We start from the raw sequence: 23,221 nt of genomic DNA on the forward strand, positions 1-23,221 counted from the left end.
AGCCAGAGAGTAGTGAATGCTCTGCCACAGACTATGGTGGAGGCCAAGTCCATGGGTATATTTAAGGTGGAAGTTGATAAGTTTCCTGATCGGTCAGGACATCAAAGAATACACCAAGAAGCAATTTGTATGTGGTTGAATGGAATCTGGGATCAGCCATGATGGAATGGTGGAGTAGACTCGATGGGCTGAAAGCCCTAATTCTGCTTCTGTGTCTTATGGTCTTTTCTAGATGGCTTTTAAACATTTCTGATGTGCCTATCTCAACCATTATTTCTGGCAGCTCACTGAAAATATGCCCCAATCTTTGCATGAAAAAGCTGCTTATGTCCCTTTTTAAATCTCTTTAACTGTTATCTTAAACCTATACACTTTCATTTTTAGCATCTCCTCCCTCTGACCAATGCTTTGTGGAGTTGGAGAAAAACTTCCCTGCTCTTGTATTCAATACCCTAACTAATGAAGGCTGTTATTCTTTATAGCTTTCTCAAAACTTGCTGTTAGGAATCTTTGGACTATTTATGCCAAAGTCCCTCTGTTTCTAATACTCCCCAAGTCTTTATCATTTATTGTGCATGTCCTAGCCTCATTAGTGCTTCCAAAATGCATCACCTCACATTTGTCTGGGTTCAAGTTTCCTGGCCCATTACACCAGCACATTGATAAACATTACCTTCCACACTAACAACAACTCCGCTAATCTTTGTTCCATTCATGAATCTGCTTATACTTCCCACATCAACATCTAAATCTTTCACACATATTACAACCAGTAAGGATCTCAGCAGCAACCCTTCTGGGGCACCACATGTCACAGGCATCCAATTGGGAAAAGCAACCCTCTCCCATCACCCTCTGTCTCTCGCTTGACAAAGCCATGGTATATTTCTGATCACTCTTGTGCTGTTCTGATCCTTTCCAAGTCATCATTAATACTTTCCCTCAGTTTTCTGCAATAACCAACTTGCTACCGATGTTAGGCTCACAGGTCTGTAGTGACTAGGCTTTTCATTGCTGCCCTTCTTGTGAAGATGGCCATGTTTTCCATCTTTGATATCTGTCCCCACTTTGTGGTTGACAGATTTAAAAATTTCAGCCAGAGTTCCTGCAGTCTCTTTCTTTTCTAATCTACCTTTAAGCCTGCTAAGAGTCTACCCTCTCTTTACTAAGGTATAAACTGCCTCCTTTTTAAGCCGGTAAAGGCACAAACTGCCTTCTCTTTACTAATGGTGATTTTGCTAGAACCTTCTCTGAATCCTCTTACATGAAGACTTGTGTAAGACTTTATGACCTACCTTCATTTAATTCATCTAGCAAGTTATATAGGTTCAATCTACTTGTTCTGGAGAAAAAGTACCCATTGGTGTTTTAAGGATATTTATTCCAATGATGCATATAGTCTGTGTATATAAAGCATGTTTAAAGTTGATAGTGTGATTTTGTCACTTTTTAGACATTCACTTTTCTTGTTTTTAACTGTTTCAGAAAGCAATTGACCTTGTAACTAAAGCCACAGAAGAAGACAAAGCTAAGAATTATGACGAGGCATTGAGACTGTATCAACATGCAGTAGAATACTTCTTGCATGCCATTAAATGTGAGTTCTACAGCATCTCTCAAGACAGTCTAGTGATGGTGTAAGAACATAACGGTTGGGTGAACCTACTCCACCATTTGTTAAGGCTGCGACCAGTCTGATCTTGGTCTTTCTTGATCGTCAAAGAAATTCCTCATCTAAGCTTGAAATGGGAAACTCTTTATTCTGAAACTAAACAAGGGGCTCAACCTTTCTTCCACTAGATGACCCAATGAACCTTCTCCTGTTTCCGCTAGTGATTGACCCACTGAACCTTCTTTTTCCTTTAGTGATCGACCCAGTGAATGTTTTCCCTTTCAGTGATCAACCCAGTGAATCTTCTCCCCTTTCTCCAGTGGCTGACCCAGTGTACCTTCTCTCCTTTCCTTGTGAGCAACCTATTGAACTGTATCCCCTTTCCTTCATTGATTGACCTAGTGAACCTTTTCCCCTCTCCTTCAGTGATCAACCCAGCCAACCTTCTCCCTTTTCCTTCGTTGATCAACCCAGCCAACCTTCTCCCTTTTCCTTCAGTGATCAACCTAGTGAACCTTCTTAACCAGCCTCCCATGTTGGACCTCCTTGTCAAATAAGCACAAGAGAACTGCCTTACTAAAGTCCTTGTAGACAATGTCCACTGACTTGCCTTCGTCCACTTTCCTGGTAACTTCCTCGTAAAACTCTTTAGACATGACTTGCCATGCATGAAGCTATGCGACTATCTCTAATCAGTCCATTCAGTCCCATTATACTTTCCAGTAACTTTCCCACTATTGATGTCAGGCTTATTGGCCTATAATTTCCTGGTTTACTTTTACAGCCTTTCTTGAACAGCGGAACAATATTGGATAACCTCCAATCCTCTGGTACCTCACTTGTCGCTATAGGATGACTTAAATGTCCCTGCTAGGGGCCCAGCAATTTATGCACTTGCTTCCTATAGGGTCTCAGGTAACACCTTGTCAGGCCTTGGGGATTAATCCACCCTAATTTGCCTCAGGATAGCAAACACCTCGTCCTCTACAATATGTATAGGGTCCATGTAGTTAGAAACATAGAAAACCTGCAGAACAATACAGGCCCTTCGGCCCACAAAGTTGTGCGGAACATGTCCCTACCTTAGAAATTACTAGGGTTACCCATAACCCTCTATTTTACTAAACTGCATGTACCTATCCAAAAGTCTCTTTAAAAGGCCTTATTGTATCCGCCTCCATCACCATTGCTGGCAGCCCATTCCACTCACTCACCACTCTCTGTGTAAAAAAAAAACTTACCCCTGACATCTCTGTACCTACTCCCAAGCACTTTAAACCTGTGCCCTCTTGTGGCAGCCATTTCAGTCCTGGGAAAAAGCCTATGACTATCCACACGACGAATGCCTCTCATCATCTTGTACAACTCTATCAGGTCACCTCTCATCCGCCGTCGCTCCAAGGAGAAAAGGTCGAGCTCACTCAACCTGTCTTCATAAGGTGTGCTCCCCAATCCAGGCAACATCCTTGTAAATCTCCTCTGCACCCTTTCTTTGGTTTTCACATCCCTCCAGTAGTGAGGCGACCAGAACTGAGCAAGTTGTTGTCGCTTTGCCTCACTTCCATAGACTTTGTCAGTCTCCTGAGTAAATTCAAATATAAAATATTTATTTAAGCTCTCCCTCATCTTGTCTCCACACATAGATTACCATTCTGATCTTCCAGTGGACCAATTTTGGCCCTTGCGATTGTTTTATTCTTAACATATCTATAGAATTCCTTGGGGTTCTCCTTTACCTTGTCTGCTGAGGCAACTTCATGCCTTCCTTTAGCCGCCCCCCCCCCCCCCCCGGGATTTCTTTCTTAATTGTTTCCTTGCATTTACCAAGAAAGCTTGCAAGAAAGTTGCTTGACTCAATCCACATTTACCAACACACATAAAAGTTGCTGGTGAACGCAGCAGGCCAGGCAGCACCTCTAGGAAGAGGTGCAGTCGACGTTTCAGGCCGCGACCCTTCGTCAGGACTAACTGAAGGAAGAGCTAGTAAGGGATTTGAGAGGGGGAGGGGGAGATCCAAAATGATAGGAGAAGACAGGAGGGGGAGGGATGAAGCCAAGAGCTGGACAGGTGATTGGCAAAGGGGATATGAGAGGATCATGGGACAGGAGGTCCGGGGAGAAAGACAAGCGGGGGGGGGGGGGGACCCAGAGGATGGGCAAGAGGTATAGTCAGAGGGAGAAAAAGGAGAGTGAGAGAAAGAATGTGTGTATAAAAATAAGTAACAGATGGGGTACGAGGGGGAGATGGGGCATAAGCGGAAGTTAGAGAAGTCGATGTTCATGCCATCAGGTTGGAGGCTACCCAGACAGAATATAAGGTGTTGTTCCTCCAACCTGAGTGTGGCTTCATCTTTACAGTAGAGGAGGCCATGGATAGACATGTCAGAATGGGAATGGGATGTGGAATTAAAATGTGTGGCCACTGGGAGATCCTGCTTTCTGGCGGACAGAGCGTAGGTGTTCAGCAAAGTGGTCTCCCAGTCTGCGTTGGGTCTCGCCAATATATAAAAGGCCACATCGGGAGCACCGGACGCAGTATATCACCCCAGCCGACTCACAGGTGAAGTATTACCTCACCTGGAAGGACTGTTTGGGGCCCTGAATGGTGGTAAGGGAGGAAGTGTAAGGGCATGTGTAGCACTTGTTCCGCTTACACGGATAAGTGCCAGGAGGGAGATCAGTGGGGAGGGATGGGGGGGGGGGGGGAACGAATGGACAAGGGAGTCACGTAGGGACTGATCCCTGCGGAATGCAGAGGGGGGGGGGAGGAGGGAAGGATGTGCTTAATGGTGGGATCCCGTTGGAAGTGGCGGAAGTTACGGAGAATAATATGTTGGACCCAGAGGCTGGTGGGGTAGTAGGTGAGGACCAGGGGAACCCTATTCCTAGTGGGGTGGCGGGAGGATGGAGTGAGAGCAGATGTGCATGAAATGGGGGAGATGAGTTTACCAGATCCTTTCTGATATCTTCAAAATTTAGAATCTCAACCGCACACCAGATCTATCTTTTTGCATATTTACTTTGAAACTAACGGCATTGTGGTCACTAGATACAAAGAGTTCCCCTACGTTAACGTCTGTCACCTGTCCTGTCTCATTCCCTAATAGCAGATCAAGTATTGCGCAGTTTCTCGTTGGGGCTTCTATGTACTGACTAAGGAAACTTCCCTGAACACATTTGACAAACTCTATCCGGTCTAGTCCTCTTACCGTCAACATGTGTGAAGTTAAAATCATCTACTATCCCAACCTTTTGTTTCTTGCAACGGTTTGCAATCTCTGCAAATTTGTTCCTCTAAATCCCTTGGGCTGTTTGGTTGTCAGTAATATAGCTCCATTAATGTAGTCATACCCTTTATTATTTCTCAGTTTATTATTTCCCATAATGCCTCATTAGATGAGTTCTCCAGTCTATCTTGACTGAGTACTGCCGTGACATTTTCTCTGAGTAGTAACACCACCCAATCTTCCTTAATCCCTCCCACTCTGTCATGTCCAAAACAACAGAACTCTAGAATATTTTGCTGCCCGTTCTGCCACTCCTGCAACCAAGTCTGACTAATGGCTACAATATCATAATTCCTGGTGCTGATCCATGCCCTGAGCTCATCTGCCTTTGCTACGATACTACTTACATTGAAATGTATGTAGGTCAGGATATTGGTTGCACCTTTTTGCTCCTGTCTTTAGCTCTTAACGTCTGTCCCTACAACCTCTTCACTGTACCTCTTGTAAAGTCTGAACTGTGCACGAACATGCAGATATAATCTCATCAGGGCTCCATACACTTGTAGTGAAATCCTCTTGTAGTATAGGCTAGTATCCCATTTGCCATCTTAATTATTTGCTGCTTTTGTCTTTTGACCTTCGCTGATGTGGACAGACACGAGAGCTGGAATGGATTAGTTCTATGAAGAATGAGTGAATAGACTGGTATTTTATCTGTTGGAATTTAAAAGAGGAAGAATGTTCTCAATTGAAACAGACATAGGTCAGGATGGGATGGATATGAGAGGATATATTCTCTTGAGGGAGAATCCTGGAATAACAGAGGCTGAGGAACAAGTGACCTGTAAGGAGCACCTATGATTGTTTAATGCTAGCTCCAGTATACATGTGTTAAGGAGAATGAAATAATTGTTACTCTGCATCCAATACAGCACAAGGAAACACAATAAACTGAAGTACACAATAATAAAAAAGCACTATAAATATAGAAGGTACTTATATAAGACGATAAGACATAGGAGCAGAAATCAGGCCATTTGGACCATAGAGTCTGCTCTGCCATTCAGTTGTGGCTGATAATTTTTTCCCTTCCTCAGCCCCACTTCCCAGCCTTCTCGGCATAACCTTTGATACTGTGTCCAATCAAGAACTGATCAAGCTCTGCTTTAAATACACCCAACGATCTGGCCTCTACAGCTGCCTGTGGTAATAAATTCCACAAATTCATCACCCTCTGGCTAAAGAAATTTCTCCGTATCTCTGTTTTAAGTAGACACCCCCTATCCTGAGGCTGTGCCCCCTTGTCCAAGACTCCCCCACCTTGGGAAACATCCTTTCCACATCTACTCTGTCTAGGCCTTTCAACATTGGAAAGGTTGCAACCGGATCCCCCTCATCCTTCTAAATGTCAGAAGAACGGACCTAGAGCTATCAAATGTTCCTTGTATGATAACCCTTTCATTCCTGGAATCATTCTTGTGTACTTCCTCTGAACTGTCTCTAATGCCAGCACATCTTTTCTTTGATGAGGGGCCCAGAACTGTTCACGTTACTCAAGGTGAGACCTCACCAGTGCCTTATAAAGCCTCAGCATCACATCCCTGCTCTTGTGTTCCAGACCTCTTGAAATGAATGCTCACATTGCATTTGCCTTCCTCACCACCTACTCGACCTGCAAGTTAACCTTTAGGGTAATATATACAAGGACTCCCAAGTCCCTTTGCGTCTCAGATTTTTGGATTTTCTCCCCATTTAGGGAATAGTCTGCACATCTGCATGACCATGCATTTTCCAGCATTGTAATTCATTTCCCACTTTCTTGCCCATTCTCCTAACCTGTCTATGTCTTGTGTCCTCAACATTACCTGCCTCTCCACCAATCTTTGTATCATCTGCAAACTTTGCATCAAAGCCATCTATTCCATCATCTAAACCATTGATATACGGCATAAAAAGAAGCGGTTCCAACACCAACCCCTGTGGGACACCACTAGTCATTGGCAGCCAACCAGAAAAGGATCATTTTATTCCCACTCGCTTCCTCCTACCAATCAACCAAAGTTGTAACCATGCCAGCAACTTTCCTGTAAAACCATGGGCTCTTAACCTGGTAAGCAACCTCATGTGTGGCACCATGTCAAAGGTCTGAAAGTCCAAATATGCGTCCCCTTTATCTATCCTACGAGTAATCTCCTCAATAGGCTTGTCAGGTAAGATTTTCCCTTAAGGAAACCATGCTGACTTTGTCCTGTCTTGTCCTGTGTTACCAGGTATTCCATAACCTCGTCTTTAGTCATAGTCATACTTTATTAATCCCAGGGGGAAATTGGTTTTTGTTACAGTTGCACCATAAATAATAAATAGTAATAGAACCATAAATAGTAGTTAAATAGTAATATGTAAATTATGCCAATAAATTATGAAACAAGTCCAGGACCAGCCTATCGGCACAGGGTGTCTGACCCTCCAAGGGAGGAGTTGTAAGGTTTGATGGCCACAGGCAGGAATGACTTCCTATGATGCTCTGTGCTGCATCTGGGAGGAATGAGTCTCTGGCTGAATGTACTCCTGTGCCCACCCAGTACATTATGTAGTGGATGGGAGACATTGACCAGGATGGCATGCAACTTAGACAGCATCCTCTTTTCAGACACCACCGTGAGAGAGTCCAGTTCCATCCCCACAAAATCACCTTCCTTACGAATAAGTTTGTTGATTCTGTTGGTGTCTGCTACCCTCAGCCTGCTGCCCCAGCACACAACAGCAAACATGATAGCACTGGCCACCACAGACTCGTAGAACATCCTCAGCATCGTCCGGCAGATGTTAAAGGACCTCAGTCTCCTCAGGAAATAGAGACGGCTCTGACCCTTCTTGTAGATAGCCTCAGTGTTCTTTGACCAGTCCAGTTTATTGTCAATTCGTATCCCCAGGTATTTGTAATCTTCCACCATGTCCACACTGACCCGCTGGATGGAAACAGGGGTCACCAGTACCTTAGCTCTCCTCATGTCTACCACCAGCTTTAACAATTGATTCCAACATCTTCCCAACCACTGAGGTCAGGCTAACTGGTCTATAACTTCCTATTTGCTGCCGCCTTCATTTCTTAAAGAATGGAGTGCCAATTGCAATTTTCCAGTCCTCTGGAACTGTGCCAGAGTCCAATGATTTTTGAAAGATCATTACTCATGCCTCCACAGTCTCTACCGCTACCTCTTTCAGATGCCCATTGTAATCTGTGGTCCACATCTCAGCTACTGTTAGGTGGTCTGCATTACCATCAGGATCCTTCTACCCTTGCAGTTTCTTAACTCAACCCACAAGGATTCAACATCATCTGATCCTATGTCACATCTTTCTACTGATTTGATGCCATTCTTTACCGGCAGATCCACACCACGCCGTCTGCCAACCTTTCTATCCCTCCGATACAACATGTAACCTTGGGTATTCAGCTCTCAACTGCAACCATTCTTCAGACATGATTCAGTGATAATATACATATATTAATTTTATGTCCGTTAATTGACGCTAGGCACAGGAGTGCCTGTATGTAGGGGGACTTATGAGAAGCTAACTGAGATTAAAGGGGGTTGTCTTACAATGGATATTCTTTAAAAACAATTCTGGTGTTCTGGGGATGGTTAACAAGGAAGATGCAGAGAGAATGTTTTTTCTTGTGAGGGAGATCTCGTACTGGGAGCATTCTTTCAGGAAGTGGTTCTCCAATATCAGACAAAATGAGCTGGAATTTTTTTTGGGGCTGAGAACCTGGATGAGAGAGCTTTGGGGACGAGATATACTGAAGGCTGATGTTTCTCATTTTATCATTCATCTCAGAATTTGAGGTTTATCATTTTGCCAGTATTAAAGAAAATACCTTTTATTGCTCTGATTATACTGTATAGGGCATAGTTAGAATGCAACCACTTTGTTTTATAATACTAAGACAGTGTTTCAAGATAATGGTACGGAGATAGAATGGTTTAGAGCCAGGGTTCCCAACCCTTTTTTTATACCATGGACCAATAGTATTAAGCAGGCGGTCTGGGGACCCCAGGTTGTGATCCCCTGCTTCAGAGGGATATATAGGACTGGCTTAGTTGGACACCTTTGGGTATGGGTGAGTTGGGCTGAAGAGCTTCTTTCCATGCTAGGGTATACAGTTGAAGTCAGAAGTTTACATACACCTTAGCCAAATACACTTAAACTCAGTTTTTCACAATTCCTGACATTTAATCCCAGAAAACATTCCCTGTTTTAGGTCAGTTAGGATCACAACTTTATTCTAAGAGTGTGAAATATCAGGATAATAGTAGAGAGAATGATTTAATTCAGCTTTTATTTCTTTCATCACTTTTGCAGTGGGTCAGAAGTTTACATACACTTCGTTAGTATTTGGTAGCATTGCCCTTAAATTGTTTAACTTGGGTCAAAAGTTTTGGGTGGCCTTCCGCAAGCTTCTCACAGTAAGTTGCTGGAATTTTGTTCCATTCCTCCAGACAGAACAGGTGTAACTGAGTCAGGTTTGTAGGCCTCCTTGCTTGCACACGTTTTTTCAGTTCTGCCCAGAAATTTTCTGTCGGATTGAGGTCAGAAAATGCTGTCAAGTCTGGTTCATCCTTGGGAGCAATTTCCAAACGCCTGAAGGTACCACGTTCATCTGTACAGACAATAGTATGCAAGTATAAACACCACGGGACCACGCAGCCGTCATACTGCTCAGGAAGGAGACGCCTTCTGTCTCCTACAGATGAACGTACTTTGGCGCGAAAAGTGCAAATCAATCCCAGAACAGCAAAGGACCTTCTGAAGGTGCTGGAGGAAACAGGTAGACAAGTATCTATATCCACAGTAAAATGAGTCCTATATCGACATAACCTGAAAGGCTGCTCAGCAAGGAAGAAGCCACTGCTCCAAAACTGCCATTTAAAAAAAAAACAGACTACAGTTTGCAAGTGCACATGGGGACAAAGATCTTACTTTTTGGAGAAATGTCCTCTGGCTTGATGAAACAAAAATTGAACTGTTTGACCATAATGACCATCGTTATGTTTGGAGGAAAAAGGGTGAGGCTTGCAAGCCGAAGAACACCATCCCAACCATGAAGCATGGGGTTGGCAGCATCATGTTGTGGGGGTGCTTTGCTGCAGGAGGGACTGGTGCACTTCACAAAATAGATGGCATCATGAGGAAGGAAAATTATGTAGATATATTAAGCAACGTCTCAAGATATCAGCCAGGAAGTTAAAGCGCGGTCGCAAAATGGTCTTCCAAATGGACAATGACTCCACGCATGCCTCCAAAGTTGTGGCAAAATTGCTTAAGGACAACAAAGGTATACAGGTATTGGAGTGGCCATCACAAAGCCCTGACCTCAATCCAATAGAAAATTTGTGGGCAGAACTGAAAAAACATGTGCGAGCAAGGAGGCCTACAAACCTGACTCAGTTACACCAGTTCTGTCTGGAGGAATGGAACAAAATTCCAGCAACTTACTGTGAGAAGCTTGTGGAAGGCCACCCAGAACGTTTGACCCAAGTTAAACGATTTAAAGGCAATACTACCAAGTACTAACGAAGTGTATGTAAACATCTGACGCATTGCAAAAGTGATGAAAAAAATAAAAGCTGAAATAAATCATTCTCTCTTCTATTATTCTGACATTTCACATTCTTAAAATAAAGTAGTGATCCTAACTGACCTAAGACAGGGAATGTTTTCTAGGATTAAATGTCAGGAATTGTGAAAAACTGAGTTTAAATGTATTTGGCTAAGGTGTATGTAAACTGCTGACTTCAACTGTATATAATGACTTGAACATATATATCTTGCTTAGAGTCATCAATCAAATTTTTTTCTGGATGCAAAGAATTTGATTTTGCCAAAGAATTGAAATTCTTCCTTATCTTTCCTTTAAAAGGACCATATAACCATATAACAATTACAGCACGGAAACAGCCCATCTTGGCCCTTCTAGTCCGTGCCGAACTCTTACTCTCACCTAGTCCCACCGAGTCCCATCATCTAAATTTGCAGAAATAAAATGTTTAGTCTCTCTTGGTTTTTCAGCCATTTTCTTCCCAAAAATTACCCTGGTGAATCTCTTTTGTACTGCTTCTAATACTCCATCATCATTGGATATGGACTGACTGATAAGAGATAGTTATGATGGCTTTGTGTTAGGAAAATGGTGCATTATGATCAGAGATTAAGGGAGCTAGGGCTTTACTCTTTGGAGAGAAGGAGGATGAGAGGAGACATGATAGAGATATACAAGATATTAAGAGGAATAGATAGCGCCTCTTCCCCAGGGCACCACTGCTCAATACAAGAGGACATGGCTTTAATGTAAGGGGTGGGAAGTTCAAGGGGGATATTAGAGGAAGGTTTTTTACTCAGAGAGTGGTTGGTGCATGGAATGCACTGCCTGAGTCAGTGGTGGAGGCAGATGCACTAGTGAAATTTAAGAGACTACTAGACAGGTATATGGAGGAATTTAAGGTGGGGGCTTATATGGGAGGCAGGGTTTAAGGGTCGGCACAACGTTGTGGGCTGAAGGATATGTACTGTGCTGTACTATTCTATGTTCTAACACATTTGATTAGTTGTTGGAGAGGTGATGAAGAAGATTGACAAGGTTAGAGTGGTAATCATTGTCCACGTGAACTTTAGCAAGGCCTTTGACAAGATCCTACATGGTCACCTGGACTGGAAGGTTAGATCACATGGGATTCAGTGAGACCTCACTAGTTGGATATAAAATTGGTTTGGTGGAAGGAGGCTGGTATAGGGTTGTTTTTCCAGTTGGAGGTCTCTGATCAGTAGTGTGCCACAAGAATTTGGGCTGGGTTCTTTGCTGTTTCTTCTACACTCAGTGGCCATGTTACTAAGTACACCTTATTAATGCAAATATCTAAAAAGCCAATCATGTAGCAGCAACTCAGTGCATGAAATCATGTAGACGTGGTCAAGAGGTTCAGTTGTTCAGATCAAACATCAGAGGAGGGAAGAAATATAATCTAAGTGACTTAACCATGGAATGTCTGTTGGCGTCAGACCAGATGGTTTGAGTATCTCAGAAACTGCTGATCTGAAATTTTTATGCACACTGGTCTCTAAATTTTGCAGAGAATGTTGTGAAGAACAAAAAACATTCAGTGAGTGACAAACCGTGAGTGAGGGAGGTCAGAGGAGAATGGCCAGACTGTTTCTAGCTGACAAGAAGGTGACAGTAACTCAAATAACCACTCATTACAACAGTGGTGTGTAAAAGAGCGTCTCTAAACACACAACACATCGAATCTTGAGGTGGATGGGCTACAGCAGCAGCAGCAGAAGACCATACTGGATTCCAACCCTGGCCATTGTGTCTGTTTATTTATGATCTGGGTGTTTCTAATGTGACTGTTAAGTTTGTGGATGACATCAAAATTGGTAATATTAGTGCTCAGAAAAGAAGGTTATCTAAGATTACAACAAGAACTAGATGAACAAGGGAAGTGGGTCAAATTATCCGATTTAATGTTTAGGACGTTATAAATTCCGGACACCAAAACCCTATTTTAATTGCATCTCTCTGATATCTGGCTAATTATCATTTTTTTCTACATCTTATTGAAAGTTAGAGCACTGTAAAGTGCAGCAAAGTGACATCACTATTTAATCCCTGTCCATATGGCCTTGCTTGAGGATCCTTCTCAGTTATCCTCACTCAGTACTGACTAGATAGGTTGATGGATACTTTATTGACCCCAATGGAATTTATACTGTCACAGTAGCATTACAAATCCACAGATATACCAATTTTGGAAGAGAAGTAAGAAAGAATAAAAGATAATTTACCTCAAACAGTCATATCAGGAGGGGGTTATCACTTCCTTGGCTATATATTGACTCATTATAGAGCCTAATTACCTAGGGTAAGAATGACCTCATATAGCGCTCTTAGGAGCAGCACAGTTGTCTTAGTCTATTACTAGAAGTGTTCCTTTGTTCAGCCAAAGTGGCATGAAGGGGATGAGAAACATGGTCCAGAGTGGCCAGGATTTTCCATAGGGTCCCTTGTTCTACCACAGCCTCCGGTGTGTCCAGTTTGACTCCTAAACAGAGCCAGCTTTTCTAATCAGTTTATTGAGCTTTATGGCATCACCTGTGTTAATGCCTTTGCCCCAGCATGCAACCGCATAGAAGATTGTACTGGCAACAACAGACTGGTAGAACATGGAAAGGAAAGGTCTGCATACTTGTTGACTAACAGTTCAGTGCCACCTCTTCTTTCACTCTCCTATGTGTTTTCCCCCCTCGTTACTCACCTACGCATCTCACTTCATCTGAGTATTTTGTACCCCAGGATGTTGAGTTACCAGTCCTACTCCTCCTCCAAACAAGTCTCAGTGATGGCAACATATTCCTCTGCATAAATTACAGTTTTGAGTTCATTTACTTTTTTAGTGAGACATCTTGCTTTAAAATAGATGCAACTTAATTTTGAGCTCCCTGATGAGCACTTACCCACTTGTCCCTCCTCCTAGCTTAAATGTTTCTTTTCTCGGTGATTGTATCTTCCCATTTGAACTTCCACTCTGAGCCCCATCATCCGGGATAAAGCATCCTTGCTCAGTTGGCTTTCTACTCAATACTTGAAACATTCATTCCTACCATCACTGGCTGCAGTGTGTGCTATCTATAAAAGGTACTGCAGTCACTTGGACTGGACCTGCCACATCAGTAGGCTGCTCCGAAAGGTTAGCTCCCACCACTGAGGACAAGGGGTTGAAGTGCATGGTAACAACACACTCTTGTTGGTTCCTCTACTCATATCACTGTTGTCCAGCATACCGTGGGACCGTAGCACACTAGCTTCCCATCAAAGGCAATTAGATCCCCAGAGATAAATAAGCAAAAGGCTCTTGCTCTTGATGACTCTGAGGTTAGGGAAATGGTTTGGGATTGATACGTTGCAGTGGTGTATACAGCTTCAAGCCTGTGTAGTGACATTGGATTGAGACGGGGAGGGTGTAGTGTAGCCACCAGTATTCCACAATTCTGATGCTGTAAGCATGTGGGTATTATGCTGTGTCATATCTCGGGTTAGAAGCACGACACATTAAGGGTGTCTGAAAACTGGAATGGTGTTCACCTCAGCTAAATTTTAATAAAATATTTCAATGTTCTCGTTACAGATGAGGCTCATGGAGAAAAGGCAAAAGAGAGTATTCGAGCGAAATGTGTTCAGTACCTGGACAGAGCAGAGAAATTGAAGGAGTATTTAAAAAACAAAGACAAGCATGGCAAAAAGCCAGTGAAAGAATCACAGCAAAATGACAAGGGGTAGGTGCAGCAAGTTGATCAGTTTTGGGGAAAGTGGTCCTGTGGGGTAGAGAGGCACACTGTGTATTGCAATGTTTCCGGTACTATGGCCTATATATACCCCACCCATCGTCCCTCAGTAATATCTGCTGAAAAGCGTAATGGATTTCTACACATTCACAACCTTTAAGCTGAGGCTTTTTTGGAGGTAACAAAAGAGGTAGATACAGGAGTGGGTAATTTAGTGCCTTGGTAACCACTCTATCATTCAGAAAGACTATGGCAGATATCTTCCTGCATTAAGACAATATCCTATGATCAGCAACACACACGTGTCATCCCATGATTCCCTTAGTATCCAATTACCCTTAGTTTCCAAATATTGACCACTCTGGCAGAAGAAATTTCTTTTCAACTTGGTTCTTAGTGTTTTATCCATACTTTAGTTCCAGACACACTGAAATCCACATCTACCCTATCAGCTGTCTATGGATCACATACCTAAACTCTTGGCCATTATGATTTGAAGGTTAATAATCTTTCATCAGCAAACCAGGAATGAACCTGGTGATCTTTCACTGCCCTGCCTTTATCATGAGTATTTCCTTGATTGGGGAGACTACATTTGTTCCAGTATGCTTTTATGCATGGGAATCCTCATGAATTGCATGAGGATTTTTGAAGATGTGAACAAGAAGAATTATAAGGACATGGCTCTATACTTTGCCCACATGTTTCTAACAAGGTAAGCCTGGTAGGCTGCTCCGAAAGGTTAGATTATGGATGGGCTAGCCAACTGGATACATAATTGGCTTGGAGGTAGAAGACAGAGCGTAGTCCTGGAGGGTGAACTTTTTCACAGAGTGGGTGGTGGAGATGTGGAATGTGCTGCCAGAAGATGCTGTAGAGACATTACACTTTTTGAAAGGTATTTAAACAGAGACATGGATAGGTTTGGGGATATGGGCTAAGTGCCAGCAAATGTACTAACTCAGGTAGGCAACTTGGTTGGCATAAACAAGTTGGGCCAAAGGGCCTGCTGTTGTGTTGTATGGCTGCTGTTTCACCGGAGCACTATATACTTCAGGCTGCTTTTGTAATTGCTTGCTAGACTTGCACATTGTCACCTGTGAACCAGAATATCCAGGTTTGTCTGAATGTTCAAAACTTATCAGTTCAAAATCAGTAAATAAAAATACTGTATCTTTCTGTCCTTTTATTGGTTTTCCACATTCTATTTCATCAGTGCTCAATGAAGAGGAGTTTCTCCAAAAGTGTATGAGCAGAGAGATGCTAGTTGACCTATGGGGTACTGTATAGATGAATCTGTTTAGCAGGCTGATGTGTCTGTATATTAGGTTCATTTCCTCTTGTGCTTTGTCATGGACGTTTGGATTTTTGGAATGTGGATGTCACCAGTAAGGCCTATTTGTCATTGAGAAGGAGCTGGTGAGCCACTTTCTCAAACTGTTTGAATCCTTCTATGGAAGCTCCGATGTTGTTGGGGGGAATAGAGAATTTGAACCTAATGGTTTGAATAATTGTGATGTATTTCCAAGCCAGGGTCTTGTGTAACTTGGGAAACTGATGGGTGATGGTGTTCCCTGGTTCCTGCTGCTTGCTGTAAGAGGTACTTACCAGGTTGTCTGAGCAAATAACTGCAGTGGAGTTTGTACATACTGAAGCCACCGTGCACTGATAGTAGGGGGTGGGGTGCATGAGTGTTTAGGGTGGTTGGGTTGCCAGGCAAGTAGGCTGCTTTACCTTCTTTACCCTGTATGGTGCTGAGTTGCCTAAGAGCTGTTGGCACTGCCCTCATTTAGGCAAATAAATGGCGCCTAGGTTAAACAATTTCTGCTTGTCGATAGCTGTTTGTAGATATTAATTTTCTATTTGTCGTTAGCTTAACATCGCTTGGTATTTGCTCTCCTACCCAGTGAATGAGAATGCTGCAACTCAAATCTTGATTATTTTTTTGCAGGAGTGACAGTGACAGTGAAGGAGAAAATCCTGAGAAGAAGAAACTGCAGGAGCAGCTGATGGGTGAGTGAGATCCATATCATGTGCTAGAGTCAGTAGGCCAGCTCCTATGTAGGTTGAGTAGAGCAATGGGGTCAGAATCAGAATCAGATTTACTATCACTGGCATATGTCGTGAAATTTATTGCTTTGTGGAAAAGTACATCTGCAGTGCATAATAAAAAACTATAAATTACAGTAAGAAGTATACAGTATGTAAATTTAAATTAAATAAGTAGTGCAAAATGTGAGGAAGTGTTGATGGGTTCATTTTCCATTCAGAAATATGATGGCAGATGGAAAGAGTCTGTTACTGAAATGTTGAGTGTGTGTCTTCAGGCTCCTGTACCACCTCCTTGATGGTAGCAATGAGAAGAGGTCATGTATGTCCTGGGTGATGGGGGTCCTTAATGATGGATGCTGATTTCTTGAGCCCTTTTGAAGCTGTCCTCGATGCTGGGGAGGCTAGTGCCCGTGATGGAGTTGGCTGAGTTTGCAACTTTTTGCAGCTTTTTCCAATACTGTGCAGTGGCCTCTCCATTCTAGATGGTGATGCAACCAGTTAGAAAGCTCTGTGCTGTATATCTGAAGAAATTTGCAAGAGTTTCATCTCTCTGTTGACCTGGAGTCCCACTCAGCACCTGGCGCTATGGGAACAGGAGGTGTTGGTATGAGGCCATGGTCATTAAGGTGGCTATATTGCATTTGGAGTTTGAAGAGACTTGGTATGTCATCGAAGACTCTGGCCTTCTTTGTAATTGCGTCAATATGTTGAGCCCAGGATAAATGATGACCCCTAAGGGCTTGAAACTGCCTGCCCTTTCCACTGCTGATGCCTTACCCTTCCTGAAGTCCACAGTCAATTCCTTGGTCTTACTGATGTTGAGTGCAACTTGTTGCTGTTGCAACACCACTCAGCCATCTGTAGATTTATTCTGGCAATAGGCAAATTGCAGCAGGTCTAGGTCCTTCCTTAGGCAGAAGTTGATTCTAGCCATGACCAACTTCTCAAAGTACTTCATCACAGTGGATGTGAATGGCACTGGGCGATAGTCATTGAGCCAGTTCACCTTGCCCTGGGGTTGGTAATTGGCAAACTGAACTCTTGCCAAGGCTGAAGTTGATGATTTCAGGCTTCTCAGAGCTCAACCAACAATATAGCAGATTAATTACAGAAGAAAAATTTCTAAATCAGTATATTAAGAAGAAGATGGGAACCAGAGTGCCAGAAGAGTTAGTAGAGAGGTTGTGGAGGCAGATCTCAGACAGTCAGAAATGTTGAGCATGGTGCGACTAGTGTCCTGAGCTGTGTGTGTGTGTGTGTGTGTGTGTGTGTGTGTGTGTGTCTGTGTGTGTCTGTCTGTCTGTCTGTCTGTCTGGCTATAGATACAAAACATTGCAAAAAGGATCAAGGAAAGGTGAATGAGCTCAGGGCATGGATCAACACCTGGAATTATGACGTTGTAGCCATTAGTGAGACTTGGTTGCAAGAGGGGCAGGACTCTTATTGTGTACAGTTTTGGGCTCCTCATCATAGAAGAGATGTGTTGACATTGGAGATTGTCCAGAGGAGGTTCACAAGGATGATTCCAGGAATGAAAGGGTTATCATACAGGGAACGTTTGATGGCTCTGGGTCTGTACTCGCTGGAATTCAGAAGGATTGTGGGGGGGGGGGGGGCTCTCATTGAAACCTTTTGAATGTTGAAAGGACTAGACAGAGTAGATGTGGAAAGGATATTTCCCATGGTGGGAGAGTCTAGGACAAAAGGGCACTGCCTCAGGATACAGGGGCATCCACTCAAAACAGAGATGCGGAGAAATTTCTTCAGCCAGAGGGTGGTGAATTTGTGGAATTTGTTGCCACGTGCAGCTGTGGAGACCCAGTCATTGGGTGTATTTAAGACAGCAATTGATAGGTTCTTGATTGGACATGGCATCAAAGGTTACAGGGCGAAGGCCGGGAAATGGGGTTGAGGAGGAGAAAAAAAGGATCAGCCATGATTGAATGGCGGAGCAGATTCCATAGGCCAAATGGCCTAATTCTGCTCCTATTTAGACCATAAGATATGGGAGCAAAATTAGGCCGTTCAACCCTTCGAGCCTGTTCCACAATTCCATCATGGCTGATCCTAGATCCCACTCAACCCCATACACTTGTCTTCTTGCCATATCGTTTGATGCCCTAACCAATCATGGAACCTATCAACTTCCACTTCAAATATACCCACGGACTTGGCACCCACCACAGTCTGTGGCAGAGCATTCCACAGAGTCACTAGTCTCTGGCTAAAACAATACTGTATAACAATAGAAGCAACCTTCAAAATTTGCTTGATGTGACCACCCCAGTCGATATATATCTCTTGTGTAGATCACTATCCTATTCAATATTCACATGAGAGTGATCCCACAGAACCGTAATCTTACTGTGGCCATCATTACCTGAAGGTTGCTCAATAATTGGGCCTAAAAACTGACTACTGATTATCCCCTCTGGGTTGCTAAACAATGTCACCGTTAAAATTTTATTACATAGTATTATATCTTTGTATCTTCTGGAATATTTAATGTTTTATCCATGCACACCAAACCATCTACCCCAGCATAATACAAATTTCTCCCACATGTGCCTGTATTACCCATGTTGATTGAGAAAAATTGTTTTTAATCTTCGAATGTTCTTCATATAATGGATGACACATTTGTCTGCTGTAATGGTTCTGAAGCACAACCAACCATGGCCCCAGTCATGGTTAATTCCATCACAATAAAATACATTATGCTCTTCATTTCAAATTACATCTGTAGCACACAAGTGTAATATCTGCTCTTATTTCTAGTTTCCATCTTAAATTACTTTAAGTCCATATTTTTAAATCTGTTTTTCTAATCCATCCAATCTAGGCTCTCAATTGTCTTTGGACTCAATCTGTCCATCTTTTCTCACCAAATTTGGTTTCAGATTAGGGGAGGCAGGAACCAATGTATTTTCGTTACAAAACTCGCCTGATTCTCAGAGTGAAAAAATAGAATAAACTCCTCTTTGGTCAGATCTGTTGCCATCTTGTTGGAGCAACTGTTCCAACCAGTGCCTAAGAAGAATAATGTGAGCTGCCTTAATGACTATCGCCAAGTAGCACTCAAATCTACAGTGATAAAATGCTTTGAGCGGTTCGTCATGACTAGACTGAACTGCTGCCTCAGCAAGGACCTGGACCCATTGCAATTTGCCTATTGCCACAATAAGTCAATTGCAGATGCAATCTAATGACTCTTCACACTGCCTTAGACCACCTGGACAACACAAACACCCATGTCAGGATGCTGTTCATCGACTATGGCTCAACAATTAATACCATCATTCCCGCAATCCTGATTGAGAAGTTACAGAACCTGGGCCTCTGTACTTCCCTCTGCAATTAGATCCTTGACTTCCTATCCAGAAGACCACAATCTGTGATGGCATATCATCCTCACTGACGATCAACACTGGTGCACCTCGGGTGTGTGCTTAGCCCACTGCTGTACTCTCTCTGTACCCATGACTGTGTGGCTAGGCATAGCTCAAATACCATCTATAAATTTGCTGATGATACAACCATTGTTGGTAGAATCTCAAATGGAGACGAGAGAGCGTACAGTAGCGAGATATGCCAACTAGTGGAGTTGTGTGACAGCAACAGCATTGGGCCATACACCTGTGTTGGTGAGGCTTGACACCATTTTTGAAGCTTGGGGTACAGTCCCCTGGATGGTGATGTCTCCCACCATGGGATCAGAAGTGGAGAGAGTGAGCAGTTTCAAGTTTCTGGGTGTCAAGATCCCCTGGTCCAACATGTCAATGCAGTTATAAAGAAGGCAAGACAGCGACTATGTTTCATTAGGAGTCTGAAGTGATTTGACATGTCAACAAATACACTCAAAAACTTCTATAGATGTACCATGGAGAGCATTCAGACAAGCTGTATCACTGTCTGGTATTGGGGTGAGGGGGGAGCTAGTGCACAGGACTGAAAGAAGCTGCAGAGGGTTGCAAATCTAGTCAGCTCCATCTTGGGTACTAGCCTACAAAGTACCCAAGACATCTTCAGGGAGCGGTGTCTCAGAAAGGCAGCGTCCATTATTAAGGACCTCCAGCACCCAGGGTATGCCCTTTTCTCACTGTTACCATCAGGTAGGAGGTACAGAAGCCTGAAGGCACACACTCAGCGATTCAGGAACAGCTTTTTCCCCTCTGCCATCCGATTCCCAAATGGACATTGAACCCGTGAACGCTACCTTACTGTTTTAATATATATTATTTTTGTTTTTTGCACTATTTTTAATCTATTCAGTATACGTATACTGTATTGATTTACTTATTATTTTTATTATTTTTTTCTTCTATATTATGTATTGCATTGAACTGCTGCTGCTAAGTTAAATTTCACGACGCCTGCCGGTGATAATAAACCTGATTCTGATTCTGAACCTCAAATCTTCCAAATCAGAACTATTGTGTGCATCAATTGTCAAGTCTCCAAAATTGGGACCTTCATGTACACCAATTGTTACGTGCCGATGTTGATAATTTCCCTGTTTCTCCCCCATCAAATTCAACTGGCTGATGTGGTACCATCCACTTTTATCTGGAAAAGTCAGTACCCTGTATACTGATGGACTTGCTTTGTCTATAATTTCATAGAGCCCTGCACACCTTAGATTTAAACATGAGGTGGTTGGTCTCTTTGTCCTGGGTGTAATTCTATGGGACTGACTTTTGAGTCAAAGTAGGCTTTACTCTGCTGCTTCTTTCCTAGTTGATGGGCTACCACATTCACTGACAGTGACCTCTTTCACTGTCTCTCCCAACTGTTGTACCCACACTTCTGACGCAATCCTATCTCCTTCAGGTTCTGACAGATCTAATCCTAACAACTCCTCCAACCCTCTCATGTCTCTTCTGGTCACAAGTTTATAGGGGTGTAACCCATTGAAGATGCTACTGTATTCCTTATCATCATCAGTACATAAAGCAAATCTACTTGCCATGTTGTTGCACCATTTTGGCCATCATACTTTTTAATGTTCAGTTCATCCTTTTCACAATTCCTTGAGACTCTGGTCTATAGGGTATATGAAATCTCTGCTTAATCCCTAGAAGTGTCATCACATTTTACATGAGCTGGGTTGTAAAATGTGTGCCTTGATCTGGCTCTATACTCCGAGGTAATCCCCAGCAAGTAAAAACCTTTTCCAGTAAGATTTTTGCTGTGGTTTTGGCCATGTTAGTTGGAAAAGCTGCCACCCATTTGGTGAAAGTATCTACTACTATAAGAATATACTTGTACCCTCCTTGGGTAGATAGCAAAGGTCCAACATAATCTATCTGCAAATTAGTCCAAGGCCTTTCCACTGGTTGGGTATGTCAGAGAACTGCTTTCTTTACATTTCTGTCAGGATTATATTGTGCACAAATCAAACAATTTTCACATGGTGTTCCATGTCGTCCTTCATCCTAGGCCACCACCACAACTCCTTTACCTTTTCCAGGGTGCTTTCGGTTTCCTGGTGTCCCCATAGATCATGATACCAATGTGATTTCTTCCTCCCTCTGGGACCACAAACTTTCCTTCATTTAGGACTACTCCATCCTCAACATGTACATCCTTGTGCTCTTTATACATTTCTGACTCTGCTCATCCTATTAATTTTTTTACTCTTTTATGCTCAGTTAAATCCATAGCCTTAACTTGTTCCTTCTGCCTTCCCATCTCCCCAATCCGTGGGTGCCATTCCTGCCCATATAAAGTACCTTGCTTCGCTAATTCATCAGCTTCCCTGTTTCCCACAGTTCTCTCACCATCCTGTACTGATGGGAACCCATCTACAAAAAATTTAAAATAGGCTTTTTCTTCTCCCTTGTGTCTTTGTTCTCAGGCATTACTTTGTCTGATCCCCTCCCTTTTGTTTTGATACAAATGACCCTTGGGATCATTTACTATCATAACTTGACACTTATGTTTACCTCCTTGGTACACAAGGTTGTCAGCTAACATAGAGGTGGTATGTACTCGATTTACAGTTGTATTTCTTCCTTACAACAGCAATGTCCATCTAGCAATTCTGTTTTGGTTTACTGAACCATCTTTAATCCCTCCATCTGGTAGTAATTGTATGGGATCAAAACACAAGCAAGAGAGAATCTGTAGATGCTGGAATTCTGAGTACAGGTTTCCCCCGCCATCCGAAGGTAGAGCATTCCTATGAAACGGTTCATAAGCCGAAATGTCATAAAGTGAAGAAGCAATTAGCATTTATTTATATGGGAAAAATTTGTGAGCATTCACAGACCCAAAAATAACCTGCCAAATCATGCCAAATAACACATAAAACCTAAAATAACACTAATATATAGCAAAAGCAGGAATGATATGATAAATACACAGCCTATATAAAGTAGAAATACTTCTCTACAATCATTGCATGCACTGTTCCCTGTAGTGAAAATCTCTCCAGTAACCTTTAAGCTATGAAGCTGCCAAATCATACCAAATAACGCATAAAAATACACAGCCTATATAAAGTAGAAATAATGTATGTACAGTGCAGTATCACTTACCGGAATCGGGAAGACAACGCCGAGCACACTGATGGTGTGTTAGGCTGAGTCACAGAACATAGAACAGTACAGCACAGTACATGCCCTTCGGCCCACATGGTTGTGCTGACCCTCAAACCCTGCCTCCCATATAACTCCCCACCTTAAATTCCTCCATATACCTGTCTAGTAGTGTTAAATTTCACTAGTGTATCTGCCTCCACCACTGACTCAGGCAGTGCATTCCACACAACAACCACTCTCTGAGAAAAAAAACCTTCCTCTAATATCCCCCTTGAACTTCCCACCCCTTACCTTAAAGCCATGTCCCCTTGTATTGAGCAGTGGTGCCCTGGGGAGGAGGCGCTGGCTATCCACTCTATCTATTCCTTTTAGTATCTTGTATACCTCTATCATGTCTCCTCTCATCCTCTTCCTCTCCAAAGAGTAAAGCCCTAGCTCCCTTAA

The 23,221-nt window shown here is 42.8% G+C and overlaps 1 protein-coding gene across 2 annotated transcripts in view; it reads left to right on the forward strand.

Annotated features, from left to right (window-relative positions):
- The window catches only part of LOC140210786 (vacuolar protein sorting-associated protein 4A), a 134,408-nt gene that overhangs the window by 7,153 nt on the left and 104,034 nt on the right, over window positions 1-23,221 (forward strand). For both annotated transcript variants that reach the window (XM_072280071.1, XM_072280070.1), the window contains exons 2-4: window positions 1,486-1,597; window positions 14,027-14,174; window positions 16,135-16,196. In XM_072280071.1, the coding sequence (XP_072136172.1) occupies window positions 1,486-1,597; window positions 14,027-14,174; window positions 16,135-16,196 (322 nt within the window). The remainder of the gene's footprint in view (window positions 1-1,485; window positions 1,598-14,026; window positions 14,175-16,134; window positions 16,197-23,221) is intronic.

The sequence above is a fragment of the Mobula birostris genome, chromosome 15, assembly GCF_030028105.1.
Source record: "Mobula birostris isolate sMobBir1 chromosome 15, sMobBir1.hap1, whole genome shotgun sequence".
Classification (NCBI taxonomy): domain Eukaryota; kingdom Metazoa; phylum Chordata; class Chondrichthyes; order Myliobatiformes; family Myliobatidae; genus Mobula; species Mobula birostris.